The sequence below is a fragment of the Pimephales promelas genome, chromosome 5 (genome assembly GCF_988280905.1).
Source record: "Pimephales promelas chromosome 5, fPimPro1.hap1.1, whole genome shotgun sequence".
NCBI classification, from domain to species: domain Eukaryota; kingdom Metazoa; phylum Chordata; class Actinopteri; order Cypriniformes; family Leuciscidae; genus Pimephales; species Pimephales promelas.
This window is the reverse complement of record NC_142773.1, coordinates 14,882,404-14,898,691: the sequence shown is the minus strand read 5'-3', so window position 1 is coordinate 14,898,691 and position 16,288 is coordinate 14,882,404. Positions and strand designations below refer to the sequence as shown.

The following is a 16,288-nucleotide window of genomic DNA, read 5'->3' as shown; positions in this document are numbered from 1 at the left end:
ACATTATACAGATTAAGTTTGAAGCAAATCAGGTAAAAATAAAAGGGTGATTTCAAAGCATTTTGAAAGTGACACACTTCCTGCTGCCAGTTGGTGGCGCTATAACTTTGACTCACAATAGTCACATCCATGTGATCGTCCTCTTACAGCGAACACACTGCTGAAGTTTCATCAAGATCAGTTAATGTATGCTGAAGTTATAACACACTTCCTGTTTCACGTTTCTCGCCATCATTTCGTTTCCTCGCCACGGCCAAACCGTTCGAGATATCAAAAATCCCCTCGCAAACTTTCATCCTCAATGCCTTGACTTCATGCTGACCGAGTTTCGTGCCGTGTGTTTGAATTCTCTAGGAGGAGTATTGCACATTCCATTGCGAGCGTTTTACAAACAAACCTCAATAGCCGACTTCCTGTTGGGCTGGGGTAAAAAGTAATAGTTTGAGGTATATATGAACGATGAGATCAACATGTGTACCGAGTTTCATATTATTACATGCAAGCGTGTTTGAGTTATGGACCAAGTGTTCGGACCCCGTTCCAGGGGGCGCTGTCTAGCCCCCCTGCCACACCCAGGTACCATCTTCAGCCCGGCTCTGATGGCTGTGGGATCTGACCTGTGTGCAAAGTTTCAAGAATTTTCAAACCCGTTAAGGGCCCCAAAAGCCGCTAAGAGTCTCAAAATCATCAAAAAAAAAGAATTTTAAAGTTTGATGCGTTGCCACGGCAACAGTATCAAAGATATCAAGAATCCATTCACAGGTCTTCATCTGCTATGTATTTACATTATACAGATTAAGTTTGAAGCAAATCGGGTAAAAATAAGAGGGTGATTTCAAAGCATTTTGAAAGTGACACACTTCCTGCTGCCAGTTGGTGGCGCTATAACTTTGACTCACAATATTCACATCCATGTGATCGTCCTCTTACAGCAAACAAACTGCTGAAGTTTCATCAAGATCAGTTAATGTATGCTGAAGTTCTGACACACTTCCTGTTTCACGATTATCGCCATAAGTTCGTTTCCTCGCCACGGCCAAACCGTTCGAGATATCAAAAATCCCCTCGCAAACTTTCATCCTCAATGCCTTGACTTCATGCTGACCGAGTTTCGTGCCGTGTGTTTGAATTCTCTAGGAGGAGTACTTCAAATTCCATTGCGAGTGTTTTATGAACAACCCTAAATAACCGACTTCCTGTTGGGCTGGGGTAAAAAGTAATAGTTTGAGGTATATATGAACGATGAGATCAACATGTGTACCGAGTTTCATATTATTACATGCAAGCGTGTTTGAGTTATGGACCAAGTTTTCGGACCCCGTTCCAGGGGGCGCTGTCTAGCCCCCCTGCCACGCCCGGGTACCATCTTCAGCCCGGCCCTGATGGCCGCGGATTCTGACCCGTGTGCAAAGTTTCAAGAGTTTTTGAGCATGTTAAGGGCCCCAAAAGTGCCCAAATAGTCGTATAAATAATAATAATAATAATAAATATAGCTGCGAGCAGCGATTGCGGGCCCAAGCCGGTGGCACCGCAACCCCGATGCCTTTAGTTACCCAAAGGCACCGGGATGGTGGTACCGCCGGCTTTGGCCCTTTATCGCTGCTCACAGCTATATTTATATTTAATAAAAAGCCGGTGGCACCGCCACCTTGGTGCCTTTAGGGTTATTCTGTACGACGTGTAAAAACGTAACCCCCGCTTTGACTATCAAAAAGAAGTGTATTGTAGAGCTTGCATCAATGCGGACTCGATGCGCTGTGCGCTGTAACTCCATGTGGCTTTAAGCACATCATTCTCTACTCGGGATGCGCATAAGCGTTTTGTGCCACACTGTACTGAGCCTTTCATATCATAATGCAGTGACGCAATGACAGATTATTAATTGCCTTTCTTGTTCTGTTCCATCTATTATATGTTGATAATAGATAGGACAGAGCACTAAAAACCTCAAACAAAAGCACTAAAAACTTAAGCTGTTTGCTGTGTAGTCTGAGAATGAGCTGTTTGATTTGCACCCTCTTCCTCTTCACTGTCCTCCATAAAAACCAGCTATCCAGGTCCATGTTGTTCTAGAAAGTTTGTATGTTGCTGCCTCAATTAACATCTCTGCTATACATTTAAAACATGGCTATATCTAAAATAATTTATCTTTTTGATTTTTGTTATCTTGTTTTTCATGAATATTTTACAACAATACAAAGAGCAATGTGTATTTTCCAATAATATAGTTTGTAATGGCTTTTTTTGTCATAGATTATAATCATATATTTTTTGGATTTGTTATTTATCTTTATAATGAAGTTGTCTGTATTAAGTAGATTGTGTTTAACACACACAAGAGTGATTTATTATTTCAACACATAGTTATAGAAATTCTACTTTATCTAAAAAAACCCTGCACTTTATATACACACACACACACACTCACACATAAATACATGTAAATAAAAATACCAAAAAAAAACATCAAATGTGTTTTTAGTCAGAGTATTATTTTATACAGAAACAAATATTTGTAATTCAGATAACAATGAAGTTAGTGTTTTAAAATCTTAAGGAAAACAAATATATTGAATGAAATATAGCACATTAATTTTAAATTCATTCAACTTCAATTACAAATACAATCTTACTTTTATTTAAAGCAATCTATACATTTAAAAGATGGGGGTTATATGCCTATTTTGTCATTTAAAAATATTGTTATACAAAATTGTTATGCAAAAAGACAAGGACTTAGAGACAAGGACTTGAAGGAAAAATCACAGCCAGCCACACACACACACATAAACACAGACAACAGCCCTCCCCTCCCCACACACACACACACACCCACACACACACACACACACACATAAACACAGACAACAGCCCTCCCCTCCCCACACACACACACACACCCACACACACACACACACACAGAGAGAGAGAGAGAGAGAGAGAGAGAGAGAGAGAGAGAGAGAGAGAGAATCGCAGGGGAAATAAATCCATTCAAACTACAATATCTGACTTTCTGTTGCTCAGAGCGAATGACTTTAAATTGGAAAGTTGATCGGCTTGACGAGAACAATATACGTGGTAAGTTTTGTAACTGTAGGTAAATTGAGCAAAGTTATAACACACTTTATGTGTCCTTTTTTAGTCATAAAATTCATTTCCTCGCCACGGCCAGACCGTTCGAGATATCAAAAATCCGTCCGGAATTGAGCATCCTCAATATCTTGACTTCATGCACACCGAGTTTGGTTGTGATTGGTAAACACATGCATTGTGATTTGATGTATTTCTCCTAGGACAATTATTCAAACAACCCATAATTCATAATTCATAAATAACTTCCATTTGAACTGTCATAAAACTTAGAGCACGAAAGTTGTTTGGCCTGATGTGATCTATAATTGTACCGAGTTTCATATTAATTCATGCAAGTGTGTTTGATTTATGGACAAATGTTCGAATCCCAGTCCAGGGGGCGCTGTCGAGCCGCCCTGCCACGCCCGGTTACCAGCTTCAGCCCGGCCCTGATGGCCATGGGTTCTGACCCGTGTGCAAAGTTTCAAGAGTTTTCGAGGATGTTAAGGCCCCCGAAAATGCCAGAGAAGTCGCACACAGCAAATAAAGGGTTAAAATTAACCTGACAGGCGCCCCTCCTCTCACTCACACAGAGGGACACTGAGAGACTGGCAAAATTCTGAGATTTTCTCTACATTCAAACAAACATATCTGACTTTCTGTGGGTCCTAGCTAATGAGTGTCAATTAGAAAGTTGTCCGGCTCGAGGAGTACAATATACATACCGATTTTTGTAACTGTAGATAAAACTAACAACCCCACTTTTGTCAAAAGGTGGCGCTACTGAGCCCTCACCACGCCCGTTTCTGAAACTTTGCACATGTCTACTGGCTAATAAATGTGATGTGTCTGTCGACTTTCATGTAATTTGAAGCATGCTAAGGGTCTCAAAAGCATCCTATAATAATGGTAAAGTTTGATGCGTTGCCACGGCAACAGTTTAAAAGATATCAAGAATCCATTCACAGGTCTACATCTATCGTATGTTTACATTATTCAGATGAAGTTTGAAGCAAATCGGGTAAAAATAAAAGGGTGATTTCAAAGCATTTTGAAAGTGACACACTTCCTGCTGCCAGTTGGTGGCACTATAACTTTGACTCACAATAGTCACATCCATGTGATCGTCCTCTTACAGCGAACACACTGCTGAAGTTTCATCAAGATCAGTTAATGTATGCTGAAGTTATAACACACTTCCTGTTTCACGTTTCTCGCCATAGTTTCGTTTCCTCGCCACGGACAAACCGTTCGAGATATCAAAAATCCCCTCGCAAACTTTCATCCTCAATGTCTTGACTTCACGCTGACTGAGTTTCGTCGAACTTGGATCAAAGCTCTAGGAGGAGTATTTAACATTCCATTGCGAGCGTTTTACAAACAAACCTCAATAGCCGACTTCCTGTTGGGCTGGGGTAAAAAGTAAGAGCGTGAGGTATAGATGAAACGATGAGAGCAACATGTGTACCGAGTTTCATATTATTACATACAAGCGTGTTTGAGTTATGGACCAAGTGTTCGGACCCCGTTCCAGGGGGCGCTGACGAGCCGCCCTGCCACGCCCAGGTACCAGCTTCAGCCCGGCTCTGATGGCCGCGGGTTCTGACCCGTGTGCAAAGTTTCAAGAGTTTTCGAGCATGTTAAGGGCCCCAAAAGTGCCCGAATAGTCGTTAGAAAAATAAAAGAAAAAAAAAAAATAATCGGAAGGAAAACAATAGGGCCTTCGCCCTTTCAGGGCTTGGGCCCTAATAATCGTTAGGAAAACAATAGGGCCTTCGCCCTTTCAGGGCTTGGGCCCTAATAACAGATTTCATTGAAGAAAATGCAAGTGCCCTGAGGAAAAGGAAAATATTCCATGAAGACTCTGACGGATCAGTGACTCTGACATGAAACCGTCGTCACAGGGGTCTGGCTTCAGCCATGTGTTGACGTTTGCCATAAAAGCATCTGTTCTGAGTTCTGATTCAGCGCTGCACTAACACAGGCTGGGAGAGGCTGATGCCTTTTGACATCGGTCGCCTCTGTTATCCCCTGACAGCTTCATTCCCTGTCCCCCAGTGCGAAACCAAACGTGGCAGCATCTTCCCATACCAAAAGAACAGGCTGTTTCAGCCTGCTACCCTTTTTCATATGAATGAGTCTTAGGGGAAGTGCAGCTGTCTGACAGACTGTTCCTCATACTATGAAGTGCATGTGGTGGGATTATATATTAAGGGAGAGTATTTGCACCTGAGACCACAGGAAGTAATGGAACATTTCTTGCCCCGGTAGGATTGTGAGTCACAGATATATATTTGTTGATAGAGACGTGGCATTATTGGAAGAGCGTTTGAGGGATCGTGCGAGTGGGCGGCAAGGTCATTCCTGTGATGCAGTACCTTTTGAACTCTGCCACTTTTAATAAATGAACATGCCTGACGTATTTCTATAAAAGGGCAACAGACTTTCTGAAATATGCTCTGGTCAGGATCTGGCACCATTATGTGAATAATCAAAGTTGATGACAAGAAAAACATTTCAGTGAGGGACTGGGAGTTAGTTTACATGAGGGGGTGAACTGTTCGACAACCAGTAGGGGCTTTTGCACCCTATAACTAATGGCGAAAGTACCCACGTATTGCCATGTTCACTGGGAATGTTGTTTTTTTTGGGGTGGGGGTGGGTACTTAATTATTCGTAATTAGGACTTAATAATTCTTGAGCACCATATGATTTCTCAAGGTACTAAAAATGGAGCTTTACCTTCACAGATTTTATTTTATTTTTTACATTTGAAGAGTTCAGATGCAAAAGCCTCTGAGTGCCATTTGAAATTTTCTTCTAGAATGATACGTTTTATCAAGCTGGATAGGTAATCTTCATTGCCATTTAAGTGAAATTACTGAACTTTAATATACAAGCTTGATCAAGATCATTCTAGAAGAAAATTTCAAATGGCACTTAGAGGCATCTTGAACTCTTCATTTATTAACATAGAAAACAGTTGTACTCAATTGTAATAACATTTCACAATATTACTTTTTTATTGATAGAAAAAAAATGCCACACTCTCAGAAAAAAAAGGTACAAAAGCTGTCACTGGGGCTGTAGCTTTTGAAAAGGTAAACTTTTGTACATTTTAGGTGCTAATATGTCCATTTTAGGTCCTAATATGTACAGTACATTTTAGGTGCTAATATGCACATTTAGGTACTAATATGTACATTTTAGGTGCTAAGTACATTTTAGGTGATAATATGTCAATTTCAAGAGCTAATATGTACATTTTAGGTGCTAATATGTCAATTTTAGGTGCTAATATGTACACTTAGGTACTAATGTGTACATTTTAGGTACTAATATGTACATTTTAGGTGCTAATATGTCCATTTCAGGAGCTAATATGTACATTTTAGGTCCTAATATGTACATTTTAGGTGCTAATATGTACATTTTAGATGCAAAGTACATTTTAGGTGCTAATATGTACATTTAGGTACTAATATGTCCATTTCAGGAGCTAATATGTCCATTTTAGGTGCTAAGTACATTTTAGGTGCAAATATGTCCATTTCAGGAGCTAATATGTCCATTTCAGGAGCTAATATGTCCATTTCAGGAGCTAATATGTCCATTTCAGGAGCTAATATGTCCATTTTAGGTGCTAAGTAGGCCTACATTTTAGGTGCTAATATGTCCATTTCAGGAGCTAATATGTACATTTTAGGTGCTAATATGTACATTTTAGGTGCTAATATGTACCACTAAGGTACCAATATGCAGCCTTTCGGTACAAAAGTGTACAGTGACAGCCCCAGTGACAGCTTTTGTACCCTTTTTTTCTGAGAGTGTACCATGGTGAGCATAAGTGACTTCTTTCAAAAACATAAAAAAAAAAATCTTACTGACCCAAAACTGTCATTGGTAAATACATTTTTATACCCAATCCAGTATATTGAGTGAATTCTTAATATTATACACAGCACAAAACAACTTTGCACCAGAAAGCTATAGGCCAATATCGGCTAGTACGAGCAAATGCACACCATGACAAATCTAAGGGACGGTTTGATTTGAAGCATTAAATTGCATTACCACGGGAGTTCTATTATTAATATCACAGTTTGCTGACAGTAATAGACTGAGAACACTGAAACCACTGTCCAGTGACGTATTTTTTTCTGTCAGCATGAAACAAATAATGACACAAAAATCATTATTAGCAGGGTTAACATGGCGGGCTAGGTGGAGGTGTTATTAACCTATGCCCGATTTGATCTGCAAACACCACAAACCTGGTCTATAAATCCAACGGCTAAAAGCTTGACAGAGCCTCATTAGTCTCTGATGCAATCAAATCAGAAGTTGCCCTGGTTTCCTACAGGATTCCACTGGCGCACAATGCCATCTAATTAACACTAGCACTATTATTATGCACTGTCAGTGTAATGTGGCACATGCATTGCAACTGCCGCCTTCACTAAAATCAACAGCTGTTCATTATAAATGAAAGATTAACTTTTTTATAAGTTTAGATGTGTGCCAAAAACATTGCAAATACATTAAGATTGAAGAGTTTGGTGGTCAAAAAGATTTAAAAAAAAAAAAAAAAAAAAAACACATTTTAATTCACCATGAGTTTAAGGGTTTGGGGCTATGTTCACTTCTGAAATCTTCTGGTCAAGTGCTTAAATGCCAGTATATTTATACATCGTTAACTGCATCCTATCAGCATCCAAGTACTGTTTCTGCTCTACGTCTTTCTAAAGTAGACCTCTATCAATACCTTCAAGTCCTCCTGATGCTGGTAAGGTTGTATCAGGACACGCTGGACAGATTCAGAGGCGTTCAGACGCTGTTATCTCTGGCTGTTCTGACTCAGGTTTGACAAGCTTTGCATGTGTTTGATCAGCTGGGTTGGGTAATCAGTGAACTTATAAGTAGAAAGTATGCAAATCTGCTCAAATTTTATTGGGCCGATCACACATGACAGGATTTGGCCATGATTTAACTGTTTACGCTGCCATTTTTTACCTCTCTTCTTACTGTTTTTCAGAATCTCGCATCATGAATGCCACATTTTTAAGATATCCAGTTAAAAGTAGTTTAATTTCTGAAAGCTTGAGACTGTGGTCTTGAGACCCCTGCATTCTGATCCGTTCTGTTCTGCTCAGTTGAGTGTTTTTTTAACGCAATAACAAGTTCATACTGTATGTGAATGGATTCTCACAACGCTGGTACTTCATGTTTGAACCTCTCAGATGGCAGGAAAACAAAATTAACTCAGCAAAATTTACTGGTCAGGAAAAAAGGCTTCTTTTTTTTTTTTTTTTTTTTTTTACAATTGCTGATCCATTTCCTAACACACACAGTATCAACTATCTGCTTGGTATACAGCAATTAATTTCACATCCAAAATGCACTAAAATGACCAAAAAACTTAACTCAGCTTATTCTTCTCTAACTATAAGTTCTATAAGTTATAAGTTCTAACTATAAGTTCTTCTATAGCAAAAGGTTTCACACAACAAATACACTGTATCACTCATGAAACAATGACTTAAAAAAGGTACAGTGTTTCTTTTGTAAAATCTCTTTACACTCTCTTACATGCACACTGCTTATACTGTAATTCACTGCAGTATATGTTACATAGTCCATGTTTACAATTAAAGTACAAAATTATACCTAAGTTTCCCTTTTACATAGAATTAATTTTTTTAGATTTTAAATATATTTCAATATGGTGTTGCTGTAGCAAATTGCTCTTATTCAGTTTTTTTTTTTTTTGTATTATGTTCAGGTTTTGGTGGTATTTGTGTCATTTGAAAGTAGTCACTGAATGCATTTTGTGCAAAAGCAATGTGGAATTTTCACAGTTTAGCCCACATACACTGCTGTTGTGTTCACTGTGTGAAGAGTTTTGAAAAAGTATTGAGAAATTAGACCAAGCAATTAAAAAAATAAAATAAATGTGTTGTCTGCTGGTAGCACCGGAGAAACTGCACCGATAAGCAATTAAATACGCTCTTAGGTTTTAGGCAGAACAGATGAAAAAAATATTCACCAGTAATATGGCTTAATTGCAATTTGGAATGGTCAGTGTGAGGTGATAATGACATATGCAAAGTGTGGGGTCAATATGCCAAAACATTACAGAGTTAGAGTATCAGTTTGGCAGTTAATCAGTTTGGCACCATGCCATTAAATTCATTGATGATGGATTGGTTGATCAAATATGACATAAATGCCAATGACCTTAGTTTCGTAACGATAGCATTTTATGATAAAATGGGAAAATTCGATTCAGACTGCACTGAAGAGACCAGATTCATGATTTTTGGGAAAACTGTTCAGAAGTTCTAAGCAAAAATAGCCATTTTCATATCTCCTGACCAGTAGGTGGTGCTGTGCCGAAACACAGCATGTAGCCTTAGGTCCTAATTGTGATGACAAGTACCAAGATTCGTTGCAATATGCTAAAGTGTTCTTCGTCAAATTAGTTAGTGTTATTAGAGAACAGTTTGGTTCATCAAAAAACAAACAAACAAACAAAAAAAAAAAAAAACCCAACTGTTTTGCCATCATGGATTTGACGAATATGTGAACCACTTTTTGTGAAAATCGGACAAACCATCTAAGTTTTTGCGAACATTTTTAAATGGCTGATTTTTTTTTTATTATGGAAAATTATGAAAATGCAATCTAAACATCTTGAGCCAAGGAATCAGAGGAAAGCTCTTACAGTACAAATGTTACTTGCATGAACGTAAGTGCAACTTCGAACAAAGACTCCAGAGACTCCAAATTTGGTGTGGTTTAGACTACTCAGACTCTCCTCTATCTGTGTGCCAAATTTCATCCTTTTCCCACAAGCGGTTCTATGGGCTGCCTGCCATAGACTTCCAGAGCGAAAAAAAGCAAGAGAAGGAGAAGAAGAACAACACCTTCCGTGACTGCATCTAGGGTTAGTGCCCATGCTAAACTTTTGGATTTCATTTTGAAAATCAGTATATAAAACGTCAAATGAATGTTTAATCTTTTGTTTGATAGATATTCTTTCCATGCAAAAGAAGGGAATAAGATGCTATGTCTGAAAACATTTCAGGTAGGCTTGAATGGTATTTATTTAGTTTCAATAATAATCCAAAATGTGTTCATTTATTTTTTTTCAATCTTTTCAAAAGTTCAAAGAACATTGTTAAAAAAAACACAATAAAAGATCACATAAAACAATGTTGTGTATAAATGCATGTTATCTGTTATAACTGTACTCATTCCAATACACAGTTTTATCTAAGCTACAGTACACCGTAAAAAATAATCCTGCAAAAAACGGTAAACTACTGGCAACTGTGGTTGCCAGCATCATACCGTAAAAATATGGTGTGTTACTGTTTTTAAAATTAACAGCTAAATAGCGTTTTGTCAGCTACAACTATATGCTGTTAAATTACAGTTATATACTGTAGCTGACAAACCGGTATTTAGCTGTTAATTTTAAAAACAGTTACACCGTATTTTTACGGTATGATATTGTTTACTAGCCTAGATATCTAGACGCACCCTAGCGGCAGCAAAAATGATTTTGCAGCAAAGTGTGGCCAACTCTGGTCAGGCCAATCACAATGTGTATAGAGTTGGTGGGCGGGCTTAACACAATGACTGCAGAGTTGTGACGGTTCTGCGCCGTGATTTCCCTGCTAAAACAAACAAGATGCTGCTGGCGAACAGCGGCCGTTCGATTCGGCTTTGGCCGTGACTCTGAATGACTTGGAGTTAAGAGAACGTCACTTAAGTCATTCTTAAAAAAGGAAGATGTGTTCAGAGTTTTGATGACCAGATATGGCAAAAGTTTAATATATCAACTTGCTCCACTGGAAGGAAAATGCATTGGACTCACTCATCCACAGCCGTTCGTTGCTCTGGTTGTTTGTGGTGCTATCCTATTGCGCCTTGGATTGAGGTATGCCAATTATGAGTTTCCAGACCTAACATCTTGATATGTTTGGCTTGCCAGGCTAGTTGTTTACCATTTTTTTTTTTTACAGTGTAGACATATATAACGTCTAACATCAACTTGCTGTTTCCAATGTGAGCCCTGACACTCACGTTAATAATTCAGCAGCAAGTAAAGGACAAAAGTGTATTACAACACTCACAAACTAGCTTTCCCTGACAGCCCAAATCCACTGAGGCCAATTTATTCAACCCCTCCATGTCTTTTGGTGGTTTCTGCTACTCTGAATAACACAGAAGAGAAAAATAGCCTCTGAAGTGATTCTATGGACTTTGTCTATTCTTTACTTCTGAAGTTCTCATCTTAATCTTTGTAAAGAGCACGTCTTCTCTGTTTTTACATGTTTCCTATTGAAACAGAAAGTTGGGATTGGGCATTTTTCTTTAAGGATGAGGTAAGATTTGTATTAAACTGGATGTTTTATGCAGCTGATGTGGGCGTTTTCATGGCTTGCCTCAAAATTAGCGTTTGAATGGCGCTCGCTCTCAGTGGGCGTGGTCACATTACGCTAAATTAGGTGAAAGGAAAAAGACTGACATCTCTCTCTATTTTCATACAGATTACATCAACTGAGAATAGTTGTTTTTTATATAAATTCCTTCATTTAAAAGAAGAGAATTTCAGCTTCATAAAGAGAAATCGTTTGCGTCTCTGTGACAAGTATTTACTGAGTTACAGTTCATTTTTCGGACGCGTTTCAGAATGACAGAGAAAAGGCAAAACGCGCGTCATGTTAATTTTTCTTTATTTGACAAAAAGCACAACCAAAGATGGCTTCTCTCAAATGATCTATATTGCAATTGCAAATAAGATAAAGCAGGCCTTGCGTTACGATTTTATCTGTCATCCCAAGTTGCTGTATTTGCTTTATTAACTTTCTAAATCATATTTTATGAAAACATATGTTAATAATCATACATTATGATTTGGAATAATTGCTACCATTTACATACTACTGTATGTACTTATTATAGCAATTATACAATACAATAACTACAATTGTATAATAACTAGGGCTATCAAAAGATTAATCGCAATTAATCGCATCCAAAATAAAAGTTTGTGTTTACATAATATATGTGGTTGCACTGATATATAAATACACACACATGATTGTATATATTTAAGAAATATGTTCATGTATATACTGTATATAGATTTATATACAGTATACGTTATACTTTATTATATATACATAATATTTTTTTTCTTAAATATACATGCATGTGTGTGTATTTTTATATATATATATATATATATATATATATATATATATATATATATACAAAATAATTATACACAGTGCACCCACATATATTATGTAAACACAAACTTTTATTTTGGATGCGATTAATCGCGATTAATCATTTGACAGCCCTAACAATATCTAATAACAAGGTACTTACCTTGAGCCTACACTTTTAACCCATAAACTTTATACCCATGTTGGGTAATTACACTGTAACTACACTGTAATAACCAAAATAAAGTGTTATTTAAACATTTTCATGTTGTCTGTATGCTACATCGCCTTGTATATTACGTACTAAACGTATATATCCCATCAACAATATTTCCTAGTATACTTTTTCTAGCAAAAGCTAATTTAATTTTTATAATTAAAAAATAAAATCCACTTTTAAGAGTACCATCACAGAAATGGCTTCAAATGTCACTGATTGAGACCTCATTAAACGTTTGCTTTTAGTTCATATCTATGTTGATATTATGAAAGAATGACTTCTCTTTACCTGCCACGGGCTCTTTTGAGGGGAACAGTTTGTTGTCGACTGTCATGCTGATGTCACAGAAGACTTCCTCTTCATCTCGATCTGCATCAAGCTGTATAAACAAGAAAGCACTTGTGTCAGGCAACATAATTAAAACAATACTAAAGAAATGATTTAAAAAGGAAAGCAATGAATGTCCTGAGTATCCAAACTTTAGAACTTTTTAAGTATTTTCATTTTGACGAATTTCTTTATTTTCAATACTGGCTTTTGTGTGCATGACATGTCTTGTCCCTTATCTCAAGAATCAGTGATGTATATTGTGATCATACATGGTATGACTTTTGTTTCCGTATAATGAGTTTCATTAGGTGGCTCGACACGATCACATAAACAAGATAACGAGATAACAAGATTTCAGACATCGTGCATCGACCTAAGGCTCGGCCAGAGATTCATTCATTTGAAACCATGGTGTGATTCACCATTAAAAGCAGGCTTCTTCACAATCTAACCATTACCTTCATAAACATTGAAAAAAGTATAAAAGCAGAACATATAACTAGACACTCTTAGTCCTGAACTGCAGAAGATTATCAAAAACACACTTCACAAGAACCATTTCTTGAGAAATGGGGAGGCGAAACAACGACCTCCTCCAACCTGTCTGAATGTTTCCATGACAACAGACTATAACGGGCCACAGCGTAGCAGGTACAGCGTGGGAGTGTCCCTTGGGCTTCAGAAGACTGTGTACCTGTCATATCATTATTGGATACACACTATTGTTGATTATTAAAAACGAACTAACATTTATTGGGTTTTCCGACCTTTCCCGCCTCAAAGACTGCGGGCCAAAATATGTCTAGCCAAAGTCCACCTTGAATCTATTTTTTATTTATTTATCTCCATATAAAAGCACTGTGGGTGTCACATTTTACTGACTTATTTCCATATTCCTGACTTATATATCCATTTCCATACTTTAAAATATGATTTGACTACAAATGCATGTGCACTTTATATCCTGTGAAGTTAAAAAAGGAATTTAGGTACAATTTGGATTGGATCAAAACTGATTTTGATTCTTTTTTTCAGTTTTTATTTATGTTTGCATTGTATATACATTTCAGTCATGGCAGAATCAAGCTATTATGGCTTTAGTCACTCTCAGCTTCACAAAACAGTCTTTGATAGAGGTCAGCCTAATGGTAATTGTAGCCATTCTCTTGTTTTGTTTCTTAGAAATCATAAATGGCCAAACACAACTAAAAAACGTGTGTCAACACAGCTTAGTGAGAGAGCAATCCCATTTCAGAGTGCTAAAGTGGTGCAGGGTATTCATTTTCTAAGGTCTGAGAAAGATAGAAAAAAACATGACTCGGTTCATTGCAACAGTCAAATCCATCTCTGAGGTCTGAGCTTAACACTCATGATGAAATGGCAGATCACACAGTGTGACCAAACTATTCCAGACTGCTAAAACTGCTGTTCACTTTTCTCTTTTTACCATGTAGATGTAGACTCATCAAAATACAAAATATGCACTGAACTCTATTAATGTTCAGATCCACATATACCGCATCTTTGCAACTTCTTCCTAGATTTTTTGCTGGCACTAGTACAGTTATGTGTAGACACCAGGTACATTGAATTCATACATCCTTGAAATGTTAATAATATAATTTGTACATTAATAAAAATTTTTTTGCAACATTTCTATTAATTGTGATTCAATTCATCAAAAATCAATGCGATGTTAGATATAGATATAGGTCACTAAAGACCAAAATTTGTAATAATGATTGGTGAAATATTCATGCATTTAATGGCTTATTTTTTTTTAAAGCTCAAGCATCAACATGTAAGTATATCATATTATATTTTCCCTACAAAATAACAAATTGCAAAAAAAAAAAAAAAAAAAATGTGATTCAATCAATGTGTATTCAATCAACCAATAATGATTGGTGAAATATTCATGCATTTAATGGCTTATTTTTTTCGAACGCTCATATCAACATGTAAGTTTATCATATTATATTTTCCCTACAGTTACAGCATGACGAGAACAAAATCCAATGTTGGTAACACTTTATAATACCTGCACGCTATTAATTATTAATCATAATACATTAATAAGTAGTTTATAAATACAGCTATTAATGCTTTTTTTCTTAATTTATAAGCATAATGTGTTTAATGATTGAATTTTCATACTTTGTTAATGATCAATTAATGAAGTATCATCTAAATGAAGTATAGCATTATTTACAAACCAGTAATTTAAGAGTTGTCAGTCTCTTCATAAGATCACTTAGAAAGTAAATGTAGTAAATACAGGTAGTTATAATGCATTTAGAAGTGCTCAGTAAACTATTTTGTGAGCTCATCTAAAGTGAGGACTATTCATGACTTGTAAAGCATTTATAAAGGAGATTTAAAGACTCGCCAATCTTCTAAACAGTAAAATGTAACAAACACAACACAGTGATACAGAACATAGAAATATTTAACAGCTTTTAAATCTCCTTTATAAATGCTTTACAAGGCATGACTAGTCCTCACTTTAGATGAGCTCACAACTTAGTTAACTGACCACTAATTGCTTTATAACTAGCCGAATTAACCCTGAATTACAGCATTAATACATGTTAATAAAGCATTTATTAACACACTAAGTAACCATCACTATGTCTGAATAATAGGATGTATGAATGTACATTTAAATACCTAATTAATCATTTACTTACACTTTCAAAGTGATCTTATGAACCAATGAAAACTGTTTGTAAATTATGCTTCATTTAGAAATGATAAATTTATCATTAATGAAGGATGAAAATACAATTATTAAACAAATTATAGATATGCTTTTAATAAATACCTAATTAATCATTTACTTACACTTTCTAAGTGATCTTATGAACCAATGAAAACTGTTTATAATTATGCTTCATTTAGAAATGATACACTTATCATTAATGAAGGATGAAAATACAATTATTAAACAAAGATATGCTTTTAAATGAAGAATAAAGCATTTATAGCTCTATTTATAAACTGCTTATTAATGTGTATAAATGCTTTATGAATGATGAATTAACTGTTTACTCATGCTTGACTAATGATTATTAACGTGTAGTTATTATAAAGTGTTACCCTAATCGATCCAAATAATAAGTAAATTAACCTCAGAGACCTGAACATCAGCACACACTTTTGTTCAACGGTCATTCCAGAGTTTTTTTTTCCTCAGGAAAGCACATCAAACCCCATGTGGCGACACTAAAGCGACTCACCACCAAAGATGGCTAATTAAATCAGTCTTTTTTTTTTTTTTTTGCTATGAAGGGATACACTTCAATCAAAACTCCACCACCATCAATTATTGCTCTCTCTCTCTCTGCAGTTACGCTTAATAGGTTAGAGCAGCGCCCATCATCAGAGAGCTCTGCTGGAATGCAGGAATTACTCATATATGAGA

General features: G+C 36.5%; 1 protein-coding gene across 3 annotated transcripts in view; it reads right to left on the bottom strand.

The window, feature by feature from the left end:
* ak5 (adenylate kinase 5) overlaps positions 1-16,288 on the bottom strand; it is a 172,974-nt gene that overhangs the window by 29,200 nt on the left and 127,486 nt on the right. For all 3 annotated transcript variants that reach the window (XM_089131013.1, XM_089131012.1, XM_039661240.2), the window contains exon 7: positions 12,823-12,913. In XM_089131013.1, coding sequence (XP_088987139.1) covers positions 12,823-12,913 — 91 coding nt within the window. The remainder of the gene's footprint in view (positions 1-12,822; positions 12,914-16,288) is intronic.